The 16,193-nt window shown below is 43.9% G+C and overlaps 1 protein-coding gene across 4 annotated transcripts in view; it reads left to right on the top strand.

The window, feature by feature from the left end:
• The window catches only part of LOC139538416 (kalirin-like), a 301,849-nt gene that overhangs the window by 172,266 nt on the left and 113,390 nt on the right, over positions 1-16,193 (top strand). For all 4 annotated transcript variants that reach the window (XM_071340411.1, XM_071340413.1, XM_071340412.1 and 1 more), the window contains exons 11-14: positions 734-925; positions 7,149-7,318; positions 10,321-10,495; positions 13,718-13,913. In XM_071340411.1, coding sequence (XP_071196512.1) covers positions 734-925; positions 7,149-7,318; positions 10,321-10,495; positions 13,718-13,913 — 733 coding nt within the window. The remainder of the gene's footprint in view (positions 1-733; positions 926-7,148; positions 7,319-10,320; positions 10,496-13,717; positions 13,914-16,193) is intronic.

Genomic DNA, 16,193 nt, shown 5'->3' with positions numbered 1-16,193 from the left:
CAGGTAGTGGGTCACTGAGTCAGGGTCCGTCTCTATTCCTAAATGGACCAGGATGCATCACAAATGACACCCTATACCGTTTATAGTGCACTACTTTTGACCAGAGCTCTGCACTCTGGTCAAAGGTAGTGCACTATATAGGGAATAGGGTACCCTTTGGCCCAGTGAATGTGACTCACTGCCACGACCTTACAGAAGGTTACCAGGTCCCGAGCCATGGGGCCATCCCATCCCAACCGGATCAGCACAGTGTTATATGCTACGTGTTATCTAGCCATTCATCTGTCCTGCCCTAATGGCTGTTGCTTTACTGACTTGGTCTCCACTGCTGTGTCCATCCAGAGACCACACTTGTCCCCTGCCAGGCTGTGGGATTAGCACATATGGAAGATAGCCAGGGATTTACCATACCACTCTGCACCGATGGCCCTGCTGTATACGTGTGAATGGAACTGTTTTTGAGGCAGTTTAGTGGAGGCGCCAATCGGAGAGAGAGGTCCTGTCTGTCTCTGGCGGTGGAGGAGAGAGCGAGACATCAGAGGGCAGTAGTCAGTCAAAGCGTGCGGAGACAGAGTGCAGACAAACAGACACAATTTTCTACCAACTCAAGAGGCCTCAGCGTTGCAGTAGTCGGGCCCTGCAGAGAGCAGAGACTTTAGACAGATAGAGTTCTTTACCTGCTTGTGTTGTCCTCATCTAATTGAGCTGCCTGCTTGTCTTCTCTGGGTACCAGAACACCTACACCAACGCAGACAAGCTCCTGGAGGCGGCCGAGCAGCTGGCCCAGACTGGGGAATGTGACCCGGAGGAGATCTACAAAGCAGCACGGCACCTGGAGGTCAGGATCCAAGACTTTGTCCGGCGGGTGGAGCAGAGGAAACTGCTGCTGGACATGTCGGTCTCCTTCCACACCCACACCAAAGAGGTAAGACATTTGACCCCCGACCCCTAACCTACATGACCTGCGGGATGGATCACGTTCTACTGTATGTCTGGGAAGTTCTGGGGTTCCCGGACACCTTTTCCTTTTTATTTATGCATAGTATGGTATGATAGAATGGGAGTGGATGTGGTAGGATGCAGTAGCCTTGTCGGTCTACCTTCAACACCCACACTAAAGATGCAAGAGCCCTGATCTGAAGGACCTTCAGGATGGTTTACTCTCTCTGTCTTCAATAGCATAATGGGGTCTAGTGACCTTTGTTTTGAAGTGGATTTTTCTGAGACTGTACTGAAATCAGACAGGGAGACAGGTAAGGAAGTGGAAGAAACAAGGTAGAGGGGTGGCGCCGGGGATTGAACCCCAGGCTCTGGTGGGGAGTGCAAACATGTGCATAAAGTAAGAGTGGTTATCACTAGACCACAGGCTCTGCAATACTACCCCTTCTTTATGCATGTACAAAATATTACCGTAAGTGGCAGTGGATGTGGTTGGGTTTAAGATGCAGTAAGTTGGCAAGGGGTTGCGGCTCGAGTTAATGCAGCCTCAGATGCCCGTCTGTGAGTGTCACTGATCACTGCAGATAGACCGACAGGGCAGACATACAAGTCCTTAAGAGAGGATCACACCAAGATTACTAAGGTATGCAGGGAGTCTTTGCTCTACTTAGCGCAGCCTGATCCATGCCAGTTGTGAGCCAGCCAAGGGCTAAACTGGAGACTTCAGGAAGACAGTGTGGGTGTCCCCCAAATTGCACCCTATTCCCTATATAGTGCACTACTATAGCCCATATCCCTGGTCAAAAGAAGTGTGCTAGAAAATGAATAAAGGTGCCCACCATCTCCCCTCTACAAATGGCTATACCTTGAACCTGATTTTGTGATGTTACAGTGATCTATGAGAGGCAGTGGGGATGTGGCTTTAGGAGTCGCAGCTGCTCCGCACAGCGTGGAGCAGAGGGTGACTAGGGAGAGTGATTGATGAAGCATCTTAGCGGCTCAGTCTCACTGATGGGAAAGGAAACGCTCAGATTGAGGAAATATAGTGGTCAAAATGGCAATGATTTGAAAGTGGCTCATTTTACGGGCATGTATACAGCTGATATTACACTTTGCTACTTTTTTTAAGCCTAAGTCTCCACCTTGTACTATTTCCAACAGCTACTCCCTAATCTTTTGCAAAGCCTATTTGGTTGGAGTAATTGACTGGCTGGCTCCCGGCTACATGATCCAGTATGGTAGATTGCTTATGGATGATGGGATCTGTGGGATCACTCTGGCAGTCAACAGTAGATATTTTTATTGGAGTTAAGCAAAGGGAAGTGGTAATTCTGTGGGACACCAGAGCTGGATATGAAGTAGCGGTCACACAGAACATGCCTGTTAACAGTGACCGACGGGGCCACTTGGCCCCAAGAAGTGGCCTCCACTTGGACAGCTCAGGGCTGCATCCCAAATAGCACCTTATTCCCTACCTAATGGACTAATTTTGACCAAAGCCTCTAGTCAAAAGTAGTGCACTATGTAGGGAATAGGTATTTGGGATGTAGACCATGAAACGTTGGACTCTGATAGAACAGAAAAAAAATATTTGGCTTTAAGGGGCTTTGAGAGCTTGGCTTGAAGATGCAAACAAACGTATGCCAAGAATGGCCTGAGATAAGACTCCTAGGGTTTGAGTGTTATCCTGAAAGCCAAGGCCACATCCATGATTAATGTAGAGACCAATGCTGCATCCCAAATGGCACCCTATTCCCTATAGTGTACTACTTTTGACCGGAGCCCTATTGCACTGATCAATAGTGCACTACATAGGGAATAAGGAGACGTTTGGGACACAGTCCAAACCCCACTTTATAGGGCTGGTCAGTAGTAGTAGCCCACTAGAGGAGATGGCATTACTTTTTAAAAGCCTAATGACACGACATGGTCAAATTGGCAAGGGCACACTCACTGCATCGGATGTGTCGCTAATGCCAAAAAATCAACACTGGCTCAACTGACAATTACCGACAACTTTTAACCTTGGTGTTTCCTGTCAAGAGGAAGTTTTGTCGATTTTGTATATTCTCATCTCACGTAAATCAAAACGATGCGCTCCGCCCAAGCATTTTTGATTTTACGAAGGCGTAGTCACTCCTTACCCCTCTGTAAAGTATGACCAGAGGTATCTTTTTCATTTTCCTAATCCGTTGTCTCCTCGGCTGCGTCCGCCTTCAGCTTGCGCTTGTGTTTTTGCCTTTATATCAATTGGCATTTAATATACTTTCTACCAGAGCCACAGAAAGCAGCAATTAGCTTACAAGAAGGAATGCTTGTGGCTGCTGTGCCGTGCAGGAAGAGGGTAATTTCCATTCTGGAGAATGGTCTACATGGAGACATACTGTAGGGTGCATCCCAAATGGCACCCCATTCCGCCTTGCCATAGGGGTCTGGTCAAAAGTAGTGCACTATATAGGGAATAGGGTGCCATTTGGGACGCCATCGTGCTGGTCTTCGGCAGGCTTGCTGGGCGGCTGACTGAGTGCTAGGTCGAGCTGCACCATCAAACAGACGAGGAAAGCAATCAGAGCCGTGATTTAGCAGTCACAGAGAGGACTGTTGGGAAGCCTCTGTCTGTCCGCCACATGGTTGTGACACAGAAAGAGAAACGGCTGTCCCAAATGGCGCCCTATTCCCTATATAGTGCACTACATTTGACCAGGGCCCGTAGGCACACTGTATGCTCTTAGAGAATGTTATCAGTGCCTTTTGATTGCCCCAAATTCATTTCCAACAGGCGTTTTAGTGTTTGGTATTACAAATATAGTGTAAATGTAGTAACTTACAATTACACCTGTTGGAATGTCTTACCTCATTTCCGGGTTAAATTAGATAATGAGATATTGACATTCAGCTAATTTTACTCCTGGCTCATGGATGAACAAACACAATGAATGAAAGCATCTGTAGAATAGAAGTCACAGGATATTCCTAGCTCATATGCTTAACATTTAGAAGTATGGCATATATGTATATGTGTATAGTCTATTAAAATACTACAAAGCCAGGAATCCTGTAATATTGTAATAGACTGTATTGTAATAGCCCAGAATTACAACTGCTGTGACACAACCTATTTCACCCTAATCCCATGTCTGAACTCTGGTTTATGGTGAAATCAGTGTGTAAGTGTGAAGTGTGTGTTTGTACTGTATATTCTGTTACAGTAATCCAAACCCGGGATTACAACTGCTGTGTCACAACCTATTTTATCCTAATTCAGGTTTATGGTGAAATCTGTGTGTAAGTGTGTGGTAGCTGTTTGTGTGTGTCATGCCCAGTGCAGCACAGCACAGCCAGGATCCTTCAGCTAGAGCAGGAGTCACACAGAGAAGCACGTTCAATTCTGAGCGTGCTCAGTTCAGTCATGGGGAGCCGTTACCATGGGAACCACCGAGACGGCAACCTCTGCTTTTTGGATTTTGTTAACCCTTGAGACTCAGAGAGAATTCCATCTGTATCTGTATGATATGATAGGTTCTTGTGAAAATGATGGCAGTGGTTTTGTCCCAAATGGGACCCTATTCCCTATATAGTGCACTACTGTTGACCGGAGCCCTATATGGGAGAATGGTCTACATGGAGACATACTGTAGCGTGCATCCCAAATGGCACCCCATTCCGCCTTACCATGGGGTCTGGTCAAAAGTAGTGCACTATATAGGGAATAAGGTGCCATTTGGGATGCATACAGTATGTCACTAGAGAGAGATGACATTCTTAATATCTTGGAAGGTGTTTTTGTGGTTCCTGGCATACAATTTGTCTGTTAGTGTTTTTTCCATTTAGTCATTGTGTTACTTGTAAGATACATTGTATCTGATGATTCAATGATTAGCTTGTTTTCTCCCTCACTGCCATGCTTTAAACAACACTTGAAGTGCTCTTGTTGTAGTGCTCTCCATCCTCCAATTATCTATTGATGAACACTAGGCAAGTCAGTTAAGAACCAATTCTTATTTTACAATGACTGCCTACCCCGGCCAAACCCTCCCCTAACCCGGACGACGCCCTATGGGACTCCCGATCACGGCCGGTTGTGTTACAGCCCGGGATCGAACCAGGGTCATGCAGACATGCAGTGCCTTAGCCCATTGCGCCACTTGGGAGTCACTTAGCAATCAGTAAATCCAAGCATTGTTTTATGGCTGGCTGCACTACTGTTGAACTGTTGTTATTTTCATGGCAAAAATAATTTAACTCTAGATACGAGATAAACTTAAATGAGGGAAACGAATTTCCAACATATGCATACACGTGCGTGCGCACACACACACACACACACACACACACACACACACACACACACACACACACACACACACACACACACACACACACACACACACACACACACACACACACACATACACAAACACAGACTTCTCTGAGAGTGTGAAAAGGGCAGAGCAGCATCACGATTACCATAATGTCCTATGAATATGCGTTTGAGGAACAGCAGGCCTAGCAGACCACAGCTATGTCCACAAAGGGTTTATGTAAATTAAGAACATCAACAGTGCATCGCAGTAGAGCTCTAACTAACTACTAACAGTGAAAGAGGGCTGCATCCCAAATGGCACCCTATTCCCTATTACAGTGCACTACTTTTGACCAGAACCTTAAGGGCCCCGGTCAAAAGTAGTGCACCCTATAGGGAATAGGGTGCCATTTGGGACGTGCGCAAAGTCTTGCCAAGCTAGCGTGTGGACGGATGCTGAAAAGATGACAAAGCAGATGCTGAACTTTGCGGTTAATTTCCGCCTTAACACAATCGAACATCTCCTGCCAATTTACTCGGATTATGCTTCAGGTGTTGTGTGTAATTGTATTTCAAGCTTCTGTTCCCTAACTGAAATATTAAAGTGCCGGTTCATCTTGCTCTGTGAAAAATCACTATAGCTTGAAGAATGGAAGTCTATTTCAGGTGTGTTTGGGGAGCAGTTTGCTAATTGTGGAGATGGAAATGGATTTTCTTCCCCGCTGTCAAACAATTAGTCTAAAGAGAAAGATATGCTGCGTATGTATTGTGCATATGAAGCAAAAACCTGAAGTTAGTCTATTTTGACTAAGCAATTGCGTTACTTTGACATAGTGGTTCAGTTGTCCTCAACATTGCACATGTTGTATCTGTTGACACGCTTTCCCACAATGTGTGGGTATGTTGTGTACTGTAGTGTTAAATCTCTCTCTCTCGCTCTCGCTCTCGCTCTCTCTCTCTCTCTCTCTCTCTCTCTCTCTCTCTCTCTCTCTCTCTCTCTCTCTCTCTCTCTCTCTCACTCGTTCTCCATCCAACCCTCCTCCCTGCCTCTCTCTCCGCCCTCTCCCTCCTCCCTCCTGTCTCTCCAACCTTTCTCCCTTCCTCTCTCTCATTTTTAATTAAATTCAATTCAAGGGCTTTATTGGCATGGGAAACATATGTTAACATTGCCAAAGCAAGTGATGTAGATAATAAACAAAAGTGAAATAAACAATAAAAGTGAACAGTAAACATGACACTCACAGAAGTTCTGAAAGAATAAAGACATGTGAAATGTCATATTATGTCCATATACAGTGTTGCAACGATGTGCAAATAGTTAAAGTACGAAAGGGAAAATAAAGAAACATAAATATGGGTTGTATTTACAATGGTGTTTGTTCTTCACTGGTTGCCCTTTTCTTGTGGCAACAGGTCACAACTCTTGCTGCTGTGATGGCACACTGTGGCATTTCACCCAGTAGATATGGGAGTTCATCAAAATTGGGTTTGTTTTCGAATTCATTGTGGATCTGTGTAATCTGAGGGAAATATGTGTCTCTAATATGGTCATACGTTTGGCAGGAGGTTAGGAAGTGCAGCTCAGTTTCCACCTCATTTTGTGGGCAGTGTGCACATAAGCCTGTCTTCTCTTGAGAGCCAGGTCTGCCTACGGCGGACTTTCTCAATAGCAAGGCTATGCTCACTGAGTCTGTACATAGTCAAAGTTTTCCTTAAGTTTGGGTCAGTCACAGTGGTCAGGTATTCTGCCACTGTGTACTCTCTGTTTAGGGCCAAATAGCATTCTAGTTTGCTCTGTTTTTTTGTTAATTCTTTCCAATGTGTCAAGTAAGTATCTTTTTGTTTTCTCTTGATTTGGTTGGGTCTAATTGTGTTGATGTCTCTCTCTCACCTTCCCTCCCTCCAGTTGTGGACATGGATGGAGGATCTCCAGAAGGAGCTGCTGGAGGAGGTGTGTTCAGACTCGGTGGAGTCAGTCCAGGAGCTCATCAAGCAGTTCCAGCAGCAGCAGACGGCCACGCTGGAGGCTACGCTCAACGTCATCAAGGAGGGAGAGGACCTCATCCAGCAGCTCAGGTCAGTGCTGATCTTGGATCAGTTGAGCCTTTTAACCACTACCGGTTAAGGTTTGGATTGGGGAAGGGAAAGCTGATCCCAGAAACTTCCCCCGGAATGTGTTACAGCCCAGCAGGGGGCGGTGGGGCTGATCCTACATCAGCGCTCATACTGGGCCTGATTTCATAAATCACCTGAGTATGAGTGCTGATCTAGGAATTTTGGAATTGACTCCCATTCAACTCATGAGTTGAAAATCTGATTTAATTGGCCTAACCCCACAGGAAGTATAATTTTAATTTGAGTTTGACTGACAGGAAGTAGAATTGAATTCAGTGCAATTCAAAGAAATTCCACCCAGTCATAGAACATGAGAGTTTCATTGAATCTGACAGGTCACACTTTCAGATAACAAAGAATATAGCACTTTTTTTATTTATTTATTTAAAGTCAGTTAAGAACAAATTCTTATTTTGAATGACGGTCTAGGAACAGTGGGTTAACTGTCTTGTTCAGGGGCAGAATGACAGATTTGTACCTTGTCAGCTCAGGGATTCAATCTTGCAACCTTTCGGTTACTAGTCCAACACTCTAACCACTAGGCTACCTGCCAACCCAGGTAGCCTTGGATGTTCTATGTACAAGATGTACTGTATATTTGTATAGACTACACCTAATATAGAATAGAATAGGCATTTGAATTTCATTGAATTTCACTGAATTGTATTGTATTTCCTTTCATTCAAATTCGAATTGCAATTCTGTATTCGGTTTACTACTTCAATTCAAATTCGATTCATATTCAAGAATTGAATTGGAATTTATGAGGCATTCTCAAATCAGTTCTGAATTGAGCCCAACCCTGGTGTAAGAGTACACGGACAGGGGGAACCTGATCCTAAATTATCACTCCTACTCTGAGAAACTTTATGAATGGCCCAGATCTAGGAACAGTTTTGCCTTTCACATCGTAATGAAGAAGATTACACGGACAGGGGGTACCTGATCCTAGATCAGCACTTGATTTATGAATTACTGTAATGTATTGTCAAGAGTGATGGAAATATAATACCATTTCACTGCAGTCATCAAAACACACTCACTTGTTTTATGGGCCTCGGGTCCTTGTGTCAAGAGGGTCAGAGGGTCAAGAGGGTCAGACCATTAGACTTCCACACTATAAGTTCAATACTACATGGTGATAGGTGTTACGTGGTGATAGGTGTTCCCGAGTGGCGCAGCTGTCTAAGGCACTGCATCTCAGTTCTAGAGGCGTCACTACAGACCCTGGTTCAATCCCGGGCTGTATCACAAAGTGGCGTTATCGGGTGTACCATAGGGCTGCGCACAATCGGCCCAGCGTCGTCCGGGTTAGGGGAGGGTTTGTACGGGGTAGGCAGCCATTGTAAATAAGAATTTGTTCTTAACTGACTTGCCTAGTTAAGTAAAAATGTTTGCTCATCCACTCCAAGGGCAGGTGTGTTAAAGTGCCTTTACAGTGAGGAGAATTGGATTATTCCGTTTCTGACATATTTTACAACCTCCCTTATTGAACACTAACACCATGACAAGAACACTCTGTTGCTCCTATTTTGCTCGTTATATTTTATGTTGTCCCAAATGGCACCCTATTCCCTATATAGTGCACTACTTTTGAACAGACTCCTAGTGCCGCATTTCCAGGGAGACTCCCCCCCGACACCAGTGTGTTATGTTAATGTGAACTCTAGTGTAATTGTGTTTCCAATCGGAGTGTGACACTAAGAACTTGGGGAGAGCAGAATCAACAACCTCTGCATCATTAAGACAGTTGCTTTGTGAGAAGGTGTTAAAGTTCAGTTGGCCATTGTTATGTAAATGACATCAGTAATGTACCAATGGCCTGGAATTGGCTGCAAGTTAGAGCAGGTCAGCCGGAGCCATGGCCCAGTGAGACACGGGAGCAGTCCCGCGTAGATGGAAACAGAAAAGTCTGAGCCTTTTGGGTAAATCCTGAATGGAAATGCGCCACTAGGAGCCCTGGTCAAAAAGTAGTGCGCAGTAAAGGGAATAGGGTGCCATTTGAGTTGCTCCCTTAGTACTACCCATCTCACAGCTCAGGGTTTCTCTCTGTCTCTCTCTCTGTCTCTCTCTCTCTGTCTCTCTCTCTCTCTCTGCCTCTCTCTCTCTCTGTCTCTCAATTCAATTCAATTCAAGGGGCTTTATTGGCATGGGAAACATGTGTTAACATTGCCAAAGCAAGTGAGGTAGATAATACACAAAAGTGAAATAAACAATACAAATTAACAGTAAACATTACACATACAGAAGTTTCAAAACAAGAAAGACATTACAAATGTCATATTATATATATACAGTGTTGTAACAATGTACAAATGGTTAAAGCACACAGGTTAAAATAAATAGGCATAAATATGGGTTGTATTTACAATGGTGTTTGTTCTTCACTGGTTGCCCTTTTCTTGTGGCAACAGGTCACAAATCTTGCTGCTGTGATGGCACACTGTGGAATTTCACCCAGTAGATATGGGAGTTTATCAAAATTGGATTTGTTTTTTTTGTCTCTCTCTCTCTCTGTCTCTCTCTCTCATGTACTTTATTGACATGAAAAGTTAGAAACTTACATTGTCAACACAAGCAAAGCAATAACCCCAACAATCCCTCCCTCCCTCCCTCTCTCTCGCCCCCTCTCAATTCAAGGGCTTTATTGGCATAGGAAACATATGTTAACATTGCCAAAGCAAGTGAAGTAGATAATAAACAAAAGTGAAATAAACAATGAAAATGAACAGTAAACATGACACTCACAGAATTTCCAAAAGAATAAAGACATTTCAAATGTCATATTATGTCTATATATGTTGTTGTAACGATGGGCAAATAGTTAAAGTACAAAAGGGAAAATAAATAAACATAAATATGGGTTGTATTTACAATGGTGTTTGTTCTTCACTGGTTGCCCTTTTCTTGTGGCAACAGGTCACAAATCTTGCTGCTCTCTCTCTCTCTCTCTCCCCCTCCAGGGACGCTGCCATGTCCACCAACAAGATGCCCCACAACAGCTCCATCGCCCACATCGAGAGTGTCCTGCAGCAGCTGGACGAGGCCCAGGGCCAGATGGAGGAGCTGTTCCATGAGAGGAAGATCAAGCTGGACATCTTCCTGCAGCTACGCATTTTTGAGCAGTACACCATCGAGGTGAGAGGCACCAGAGGCCGGAGGGTGGGGGTCAAGGGAAAGGAGGGGGAGAGGGGGGACGGTCTGTGCGTGGGGGTGGCTGGGTGTGTGCCAACGGCGGTGCCGTTTAAGATCAGGGAGGACGATACATTTTTTTATGAGCATGGCCTTATTTTTATTACACATTTTCCCCGATACCCATCATAAGGTTGCTACAACCTAGACTACAAATTAAAGTTTACAACGTAGGTGCACAGGTCAGGAGAAAAATGTGAGTAATCAACATGACAGACAGTGACACATTCAATACCGCCTTGCACGCTATTGCCTGCATCTAGCTGATCTAGGGTGTAAACACTAGTCCAAACAGTTGCAAACCTAGAGTTTCTATTGGACAAATTCAGGTATGTTTATCCCCTTTTCGTTCTGTACTCTTCCGTCTAAGAAACGTTTTTCAACAGAATCGGCGGAATGAATACACCCCTGATCCCCGCAAAGTTCACTTTCATAGCAGCCACCAACAAACAGCATGATCACTTTGCTCGTTGTATAATTCCTTCTCGCATCTATACGCTCTCCTCCTCTCAGCTTTTCCCTTCGTTTGTGGACCTCATTCCACAACACAACAGGCGAAAAAAAACTCCAAGCCAAACTTTCATTTAATTTCATAACCACTAACCCCTACACACAGCCTACATCGTTATCACTATATTAGCTAACGTCCTAGTCAACATAGCTACTAGAACTAATGCGTTAGTAAATCCGCTACAGTCCTGCAGTACAGTGTACAGCATGTAGTTTAGCAGATACACTGGTGGGTACCGGTGGCAATAAATGAATACAACCAAACGTTTACCTTGACTTGGAAGAGTTCCAGTGTTGGATAGCCATAGCCATCTAGCTAACCTAGAATCCTTCTCTGTTTTCAGCCGGTTGTATGAGTAGGCGAAACTAACTAGCTGCGTTCGCTAGATAAGTCAGTGAAAGTGGAAAAAAATTATACAAAAAATAAACTCAGCAAAAAAAAGAAACGTCCTCTCACTGTCAACTGCGTTTATTTTCAGCAAACTTAACATGTGTAAGTATTTGTATGAGCATAGCAAGATTCAACAACTGAGACATGGCTGGTGGCATTGTCATGCTGGAGGGTCATGTCAGGATGAGCCTGCAGGAAGGGTACCACATGAGGGAGGAGGATGTCTTCCCTGTAACGCACAACGTCGAGATTGCCTGCAATGACAACGAGCTCAGTCCGATGATGCTGTGACACACAGCCCCCAGACCATGACGCACCCTCCACCTCCAAATCCCGCTCCAGAGTACAGGCCTCGGTGTAACGCTCATTCCTTCGACGATAAACCCAAATCCGACCATCACCCCTGGTGAGACAAAACCGCGACTCGTCAGTGAAGAGCACTTTTTGCCAATCCTGTCTGGTCCAGCGACGGTAGGTTTGTGCCCACAGGCAACGTTGTTGCCGGTGATGTCTGGTGAGGACCTGCCTTACAACAGGCCTACAAGCCCTCAGTCCAGCCTCTCTCAGCCTATTGCAGACAGTCTGAGCACTGATGGAGGGATTGTGCGTTCCTGGTGTAACTCAGGAAGTTGTTGTTGCCATCCTGTACCTGTTCCGTAGGTGGGCTGTTCGGATGTACCGGTCCTGTGCAGGTGTTGTTACACGTGGTCTGCCACTGCGAGGACGATCAGCTGTCCTTCCTGTCTCCCTGTAGCGCTGTTTTAGGCGTCTCACAGTACGGACATTGCAATTTATTGCCCTGGCCACATCATGCCTCCTTGCAGCATGCCTAAGGCACGTCCACACAGATGAGCAGGGATCCTGGGCATCTTTCTTTTGGTGTTTTTCTTTCTTTTGGTGACTCTTTCTTTTGGAGTCAGTAGAAAGGCCTCTTTAGTGTCCTAAGTTTTCATAACTGTGACCTTAATTGCAGGTGCATGTTCATTAATTGTTTATGGTTCATTGAACAAGCATGGGAAACAGTGTTTAAACCCTTTACAATGAAGATCTGTGAAGTTATTTGGATTTTTACAAATTATCTTTGAAAGACAGGGTCCTGGTCTATTTTTTTGCTGAGTTTAGCTAACCCCTTCTCTCTTTCTCACTCTCTCTCTCTTGCTTCTCCTTCATTGTTGATGAAGAAATTAAGTTGTTCAATTTGCTAGCTAGCTGTAACTTATGCTCTAAGTACTAGATTTATTTGCTGATCCTTTGATTGGGTGGACAACAAGAGGTTTGATAGGTTGGAGGACATCCTCTGGAAGTTGTCATAATTACTGTGTACGTCTACGGAAGGGGGTGAGAACCATGAGCCTCCTAGGTTTTGTATTGAAGTCAATGTACCCGGAGGAGGACAGAAGCTAGCTGTCCTCTGGCTACACCATGGTGCTACCCTACAGAGTGCTGTTGAGGCTACTGTAGACCTAGACCACAGTGTGTTTTAATCAATTATTTGGTGACATGAGTATATTTAGTATAGTTTTACCTGAAAATGATAACTTTTTTAATGTTTCAATATTTGTATTTTTCTGAAATTCACTGAGGAGGATGGTCCTCCCCTTTCTCTTATGAGGAGCCTCCACTACGTGTGTGTACGTGCATACGTACGTGTGTGTGCTTGTTTGCATGTGTGGGTGTGTGTGTGTGTGCGCATGAGAATGTGTTCGTGTGTTTGTGAGATGGCATCTGCTGGCCACACAGTAATCTAATGATATTAGCTTAAGAGAGAGACCTAATGTCAGTTGACTTTGATAGATAACTGTCTATGCAGTCCCTGATGAGGACTAGGCCTCCACTGAACTGCAGTGTGGAGCAGTGTTGCTCTTTAGTATGTCCTAGGCCGAGACGTGCCGTGAATTACCAATGGGTGTATCTAGGCTCTTACAGTTTCAGAAAAACATGGCATTATACCACAGTGAATAAAAGAAAGACTACCAGTGGAACGTAAATGACTACTGTAGTAATTCACTTGGGAGGGGGGGTTATTACCCAATGCTGTCATTAAGAACAATAATACTGGGAGAGCTGTATAGCTTCTATCCATGTAATGTACTGTATGTCCAGTGGAATAGCTTCGTTTGGTGTAGCTTCATCTTTCACAGTATCATCTGAGCTGCACATAACGACTTCATTTCATAATCGATAACACTCGGTCTCAGTGTGAGTACCTTGGCCCACACAGGTGCAACACTAACATCATTAACCTAGCCTGGCTGACCTCCCTGCAGGTGACGGCGGAGCTGGACTCGTGGAACGAGGACCTGCTGCGCCAGGTGAACGACTTCAACTCGGAGGACCTGACCCTGGCCGAGCAGCGGCTGCAGCGCCACACGGAGCGCAAGCTGGCCATGAACAACATGACCTTCGAGGTGATGCAGCAGGGACAGGACCTACACCAGTACATCATGGAAGTCCAGGCCTCAGGTGAGAGATACTGAGACCAGACCAGAGCCGGTTACAAGGAAGGGAGGGAGGGAGAGTACATATTTTGAATAGCGGAAACCCTGTTACCGAGATTTACCGGGATTTACCAGCCAAAACCACTCCCTTTTCCCAGGATAAATAACTGCGAGAAACTGGTAAATTATAATAAATTATTTATATGAACAGCATGGTGTGAAATGAAACTGTTAAATTATATGCGATGTCTAAATCTGGCTTCTCTACGGCCTCTGCATGATGAATGATCAACGCTCAGGGTGGGGACAGACAGCCCATCTCAGTATGAAGTGCAGTTCACAATGCATATGGACCTATCATCTCATCATGGTAAAAAAAAAATATTGTGACAGGTAGGCCTGTATTTTCTTCAGCATAGTCTATGCTACAGTAATATAAAGACAGAATGCGCGTCTAATTTACCCATCTCTATCTGTCTTTCGGGTCACCTTATCTTTTAATCGTAAAGGTTTTACCTTTTTAAATTGCAGCTGCGGAGTTTTAAAACAGCCTATCAATCAAATATGGTTGCTTTAAATCAGTGCACGCGTGAAAGCTCTCGCAGTCTTTCTCTCTCTCCATCAACTCCATTCTAATTGCATCCAAAACAGACAATCCTGTTCTACATTGATATATAGCCCTATATATAGATGTCCTAGCCTACCTCTTTAGTACATACAGTAATACATTCAATGCAGTATTATCCTTATATGTATCTAATTAATGATGGGTTGTGCATAATAAGCTTCTAACTTACAACCTCTGTCTCTTGCCCAATACACACGCACCTGTGCTCCGCTGGCCTCTCATTACTAAACGCTCCTTAGCTCTTGGAGTCCCATGCAGGAAAAGCTAGACTAGAATAGCTTGCTGGACATTATTTTATTTGTGCATTTTTTTTATGCCAATAGACTATTCGAAGAGGGACGCAAACTCTTGTTGGCTGAATGTTAAATAAAGCAGCCAAATAGAACTCACGGGTAGTTTGAAAGAAGAGCGAACGAGCGATGGCGGTAGGCTATAGGAGTTATTTATTCAGACCCATAAGCATTCTGTCTTTGTGAAGACAAGTGAAAGCCTTCTGCATCTAACTTTTGTCCTATATTATTCAAGGATGTCATTAGAATGATGAAGATATGGACAACAAACTTATTTCATTTAACTTTTGAAAGCGAGGAAGTAATGAAGCAACAATAGAGAGAGAAAGAGGAGGTAGGCTAATAACATTAGGGGAAATATTATCAAAGTTATATACTGTATATGCATCAGCCTACTAATTATACAAATAGGCCCTATCATATTTCAAAATATAAATAAAATAAAATTCACTAGCCTATACTTGTAACTTTGTAGGCTGCATGTGCTGCACCAGAATCACATGTTCTCTCCCCGCTTTATCATGGTTTCAACAGTCCGTATAATACAATACAGTGCAGTAATACAGTTCACACTCCAAAAGATTAGACTACATGAGCTAGTTTCATTTATTTACCCAAGGGAGCATATAGCTAGCTATATCTATGGGCTTTTGTTTTTCTGTTGTGCGTAATGTGCAGTAGACTATATCATATATGTGTTGGATAACGGCGCAATCATTTGGGCTTTTTTGGGCTTGGGATCATTAAATGTCTTTAATGTAGGGCTCATCATTTTTTTATGGATGGTTCTTCAGGCTTAGGTAGCATCAGGCTAGATCAAAGCTCTAATCAAATCCAGTCATATGCCTATTTACAGTATATACTTTCTAATGCTTATGAATAACACTTCCTGGGTTACCCGGGAAAAAAGGGATTTATTCTAGGGATGGAACATTTATAAATGTTTATGACTTGGGTGCCTGGAGTCTTTGACCATTTTTAAGGCCTTCCTTTTTTTAGATCCAAGCATTTCTCCTTTAACTTTCTTTTTTCTTTTTGTATTTTGTCTTTTTTACTCCATTTACAAACTTATACATACGAAGAAGAACTTATAGACGCACACAAACGTTGACTACATCTCATCTGCCCAGAACTGCATGCTCACACCCCCATCCCTAGTGCCTGCATTATTGTTTGCCCTAGTGCCTGCATTATTGTTTGTTTTTCTCGGTCACCCATGCTATTTCAATATTTCAATAATAAATCATTCGATTTTTCCATTGTGTTGATTGTGGGTTGATTGACTTCCAAGTTTGTAGTATATATATATTTCAAGTTTTAAGTATACGTTCTTTCAAGATGAGTGATGAGAAGAGAATCGTTCAGTCCATTGGGTATCTCACTACAC

Source organism: Salvelinus alpinus, chromosome 14 (assembly GCF_045679555.1).
Source record: "Salvelinus alpinus chromosome 14, SLU_Salpinus.1, whole genome shotgun sequence".
Taxonomy (NCBI): domain Eukaryota; kingdom Metazoa; phylum Chordata; class Actinopteri; order Salmoniformes; family Salmonidae; genus Salvelinus; species Salvelinus alpinus.
The sequence above is the reverse complement of the archived record's forward strand: the minus strand, read 5'-3'. Positions and strand labels throughout refer to the sequence as shown.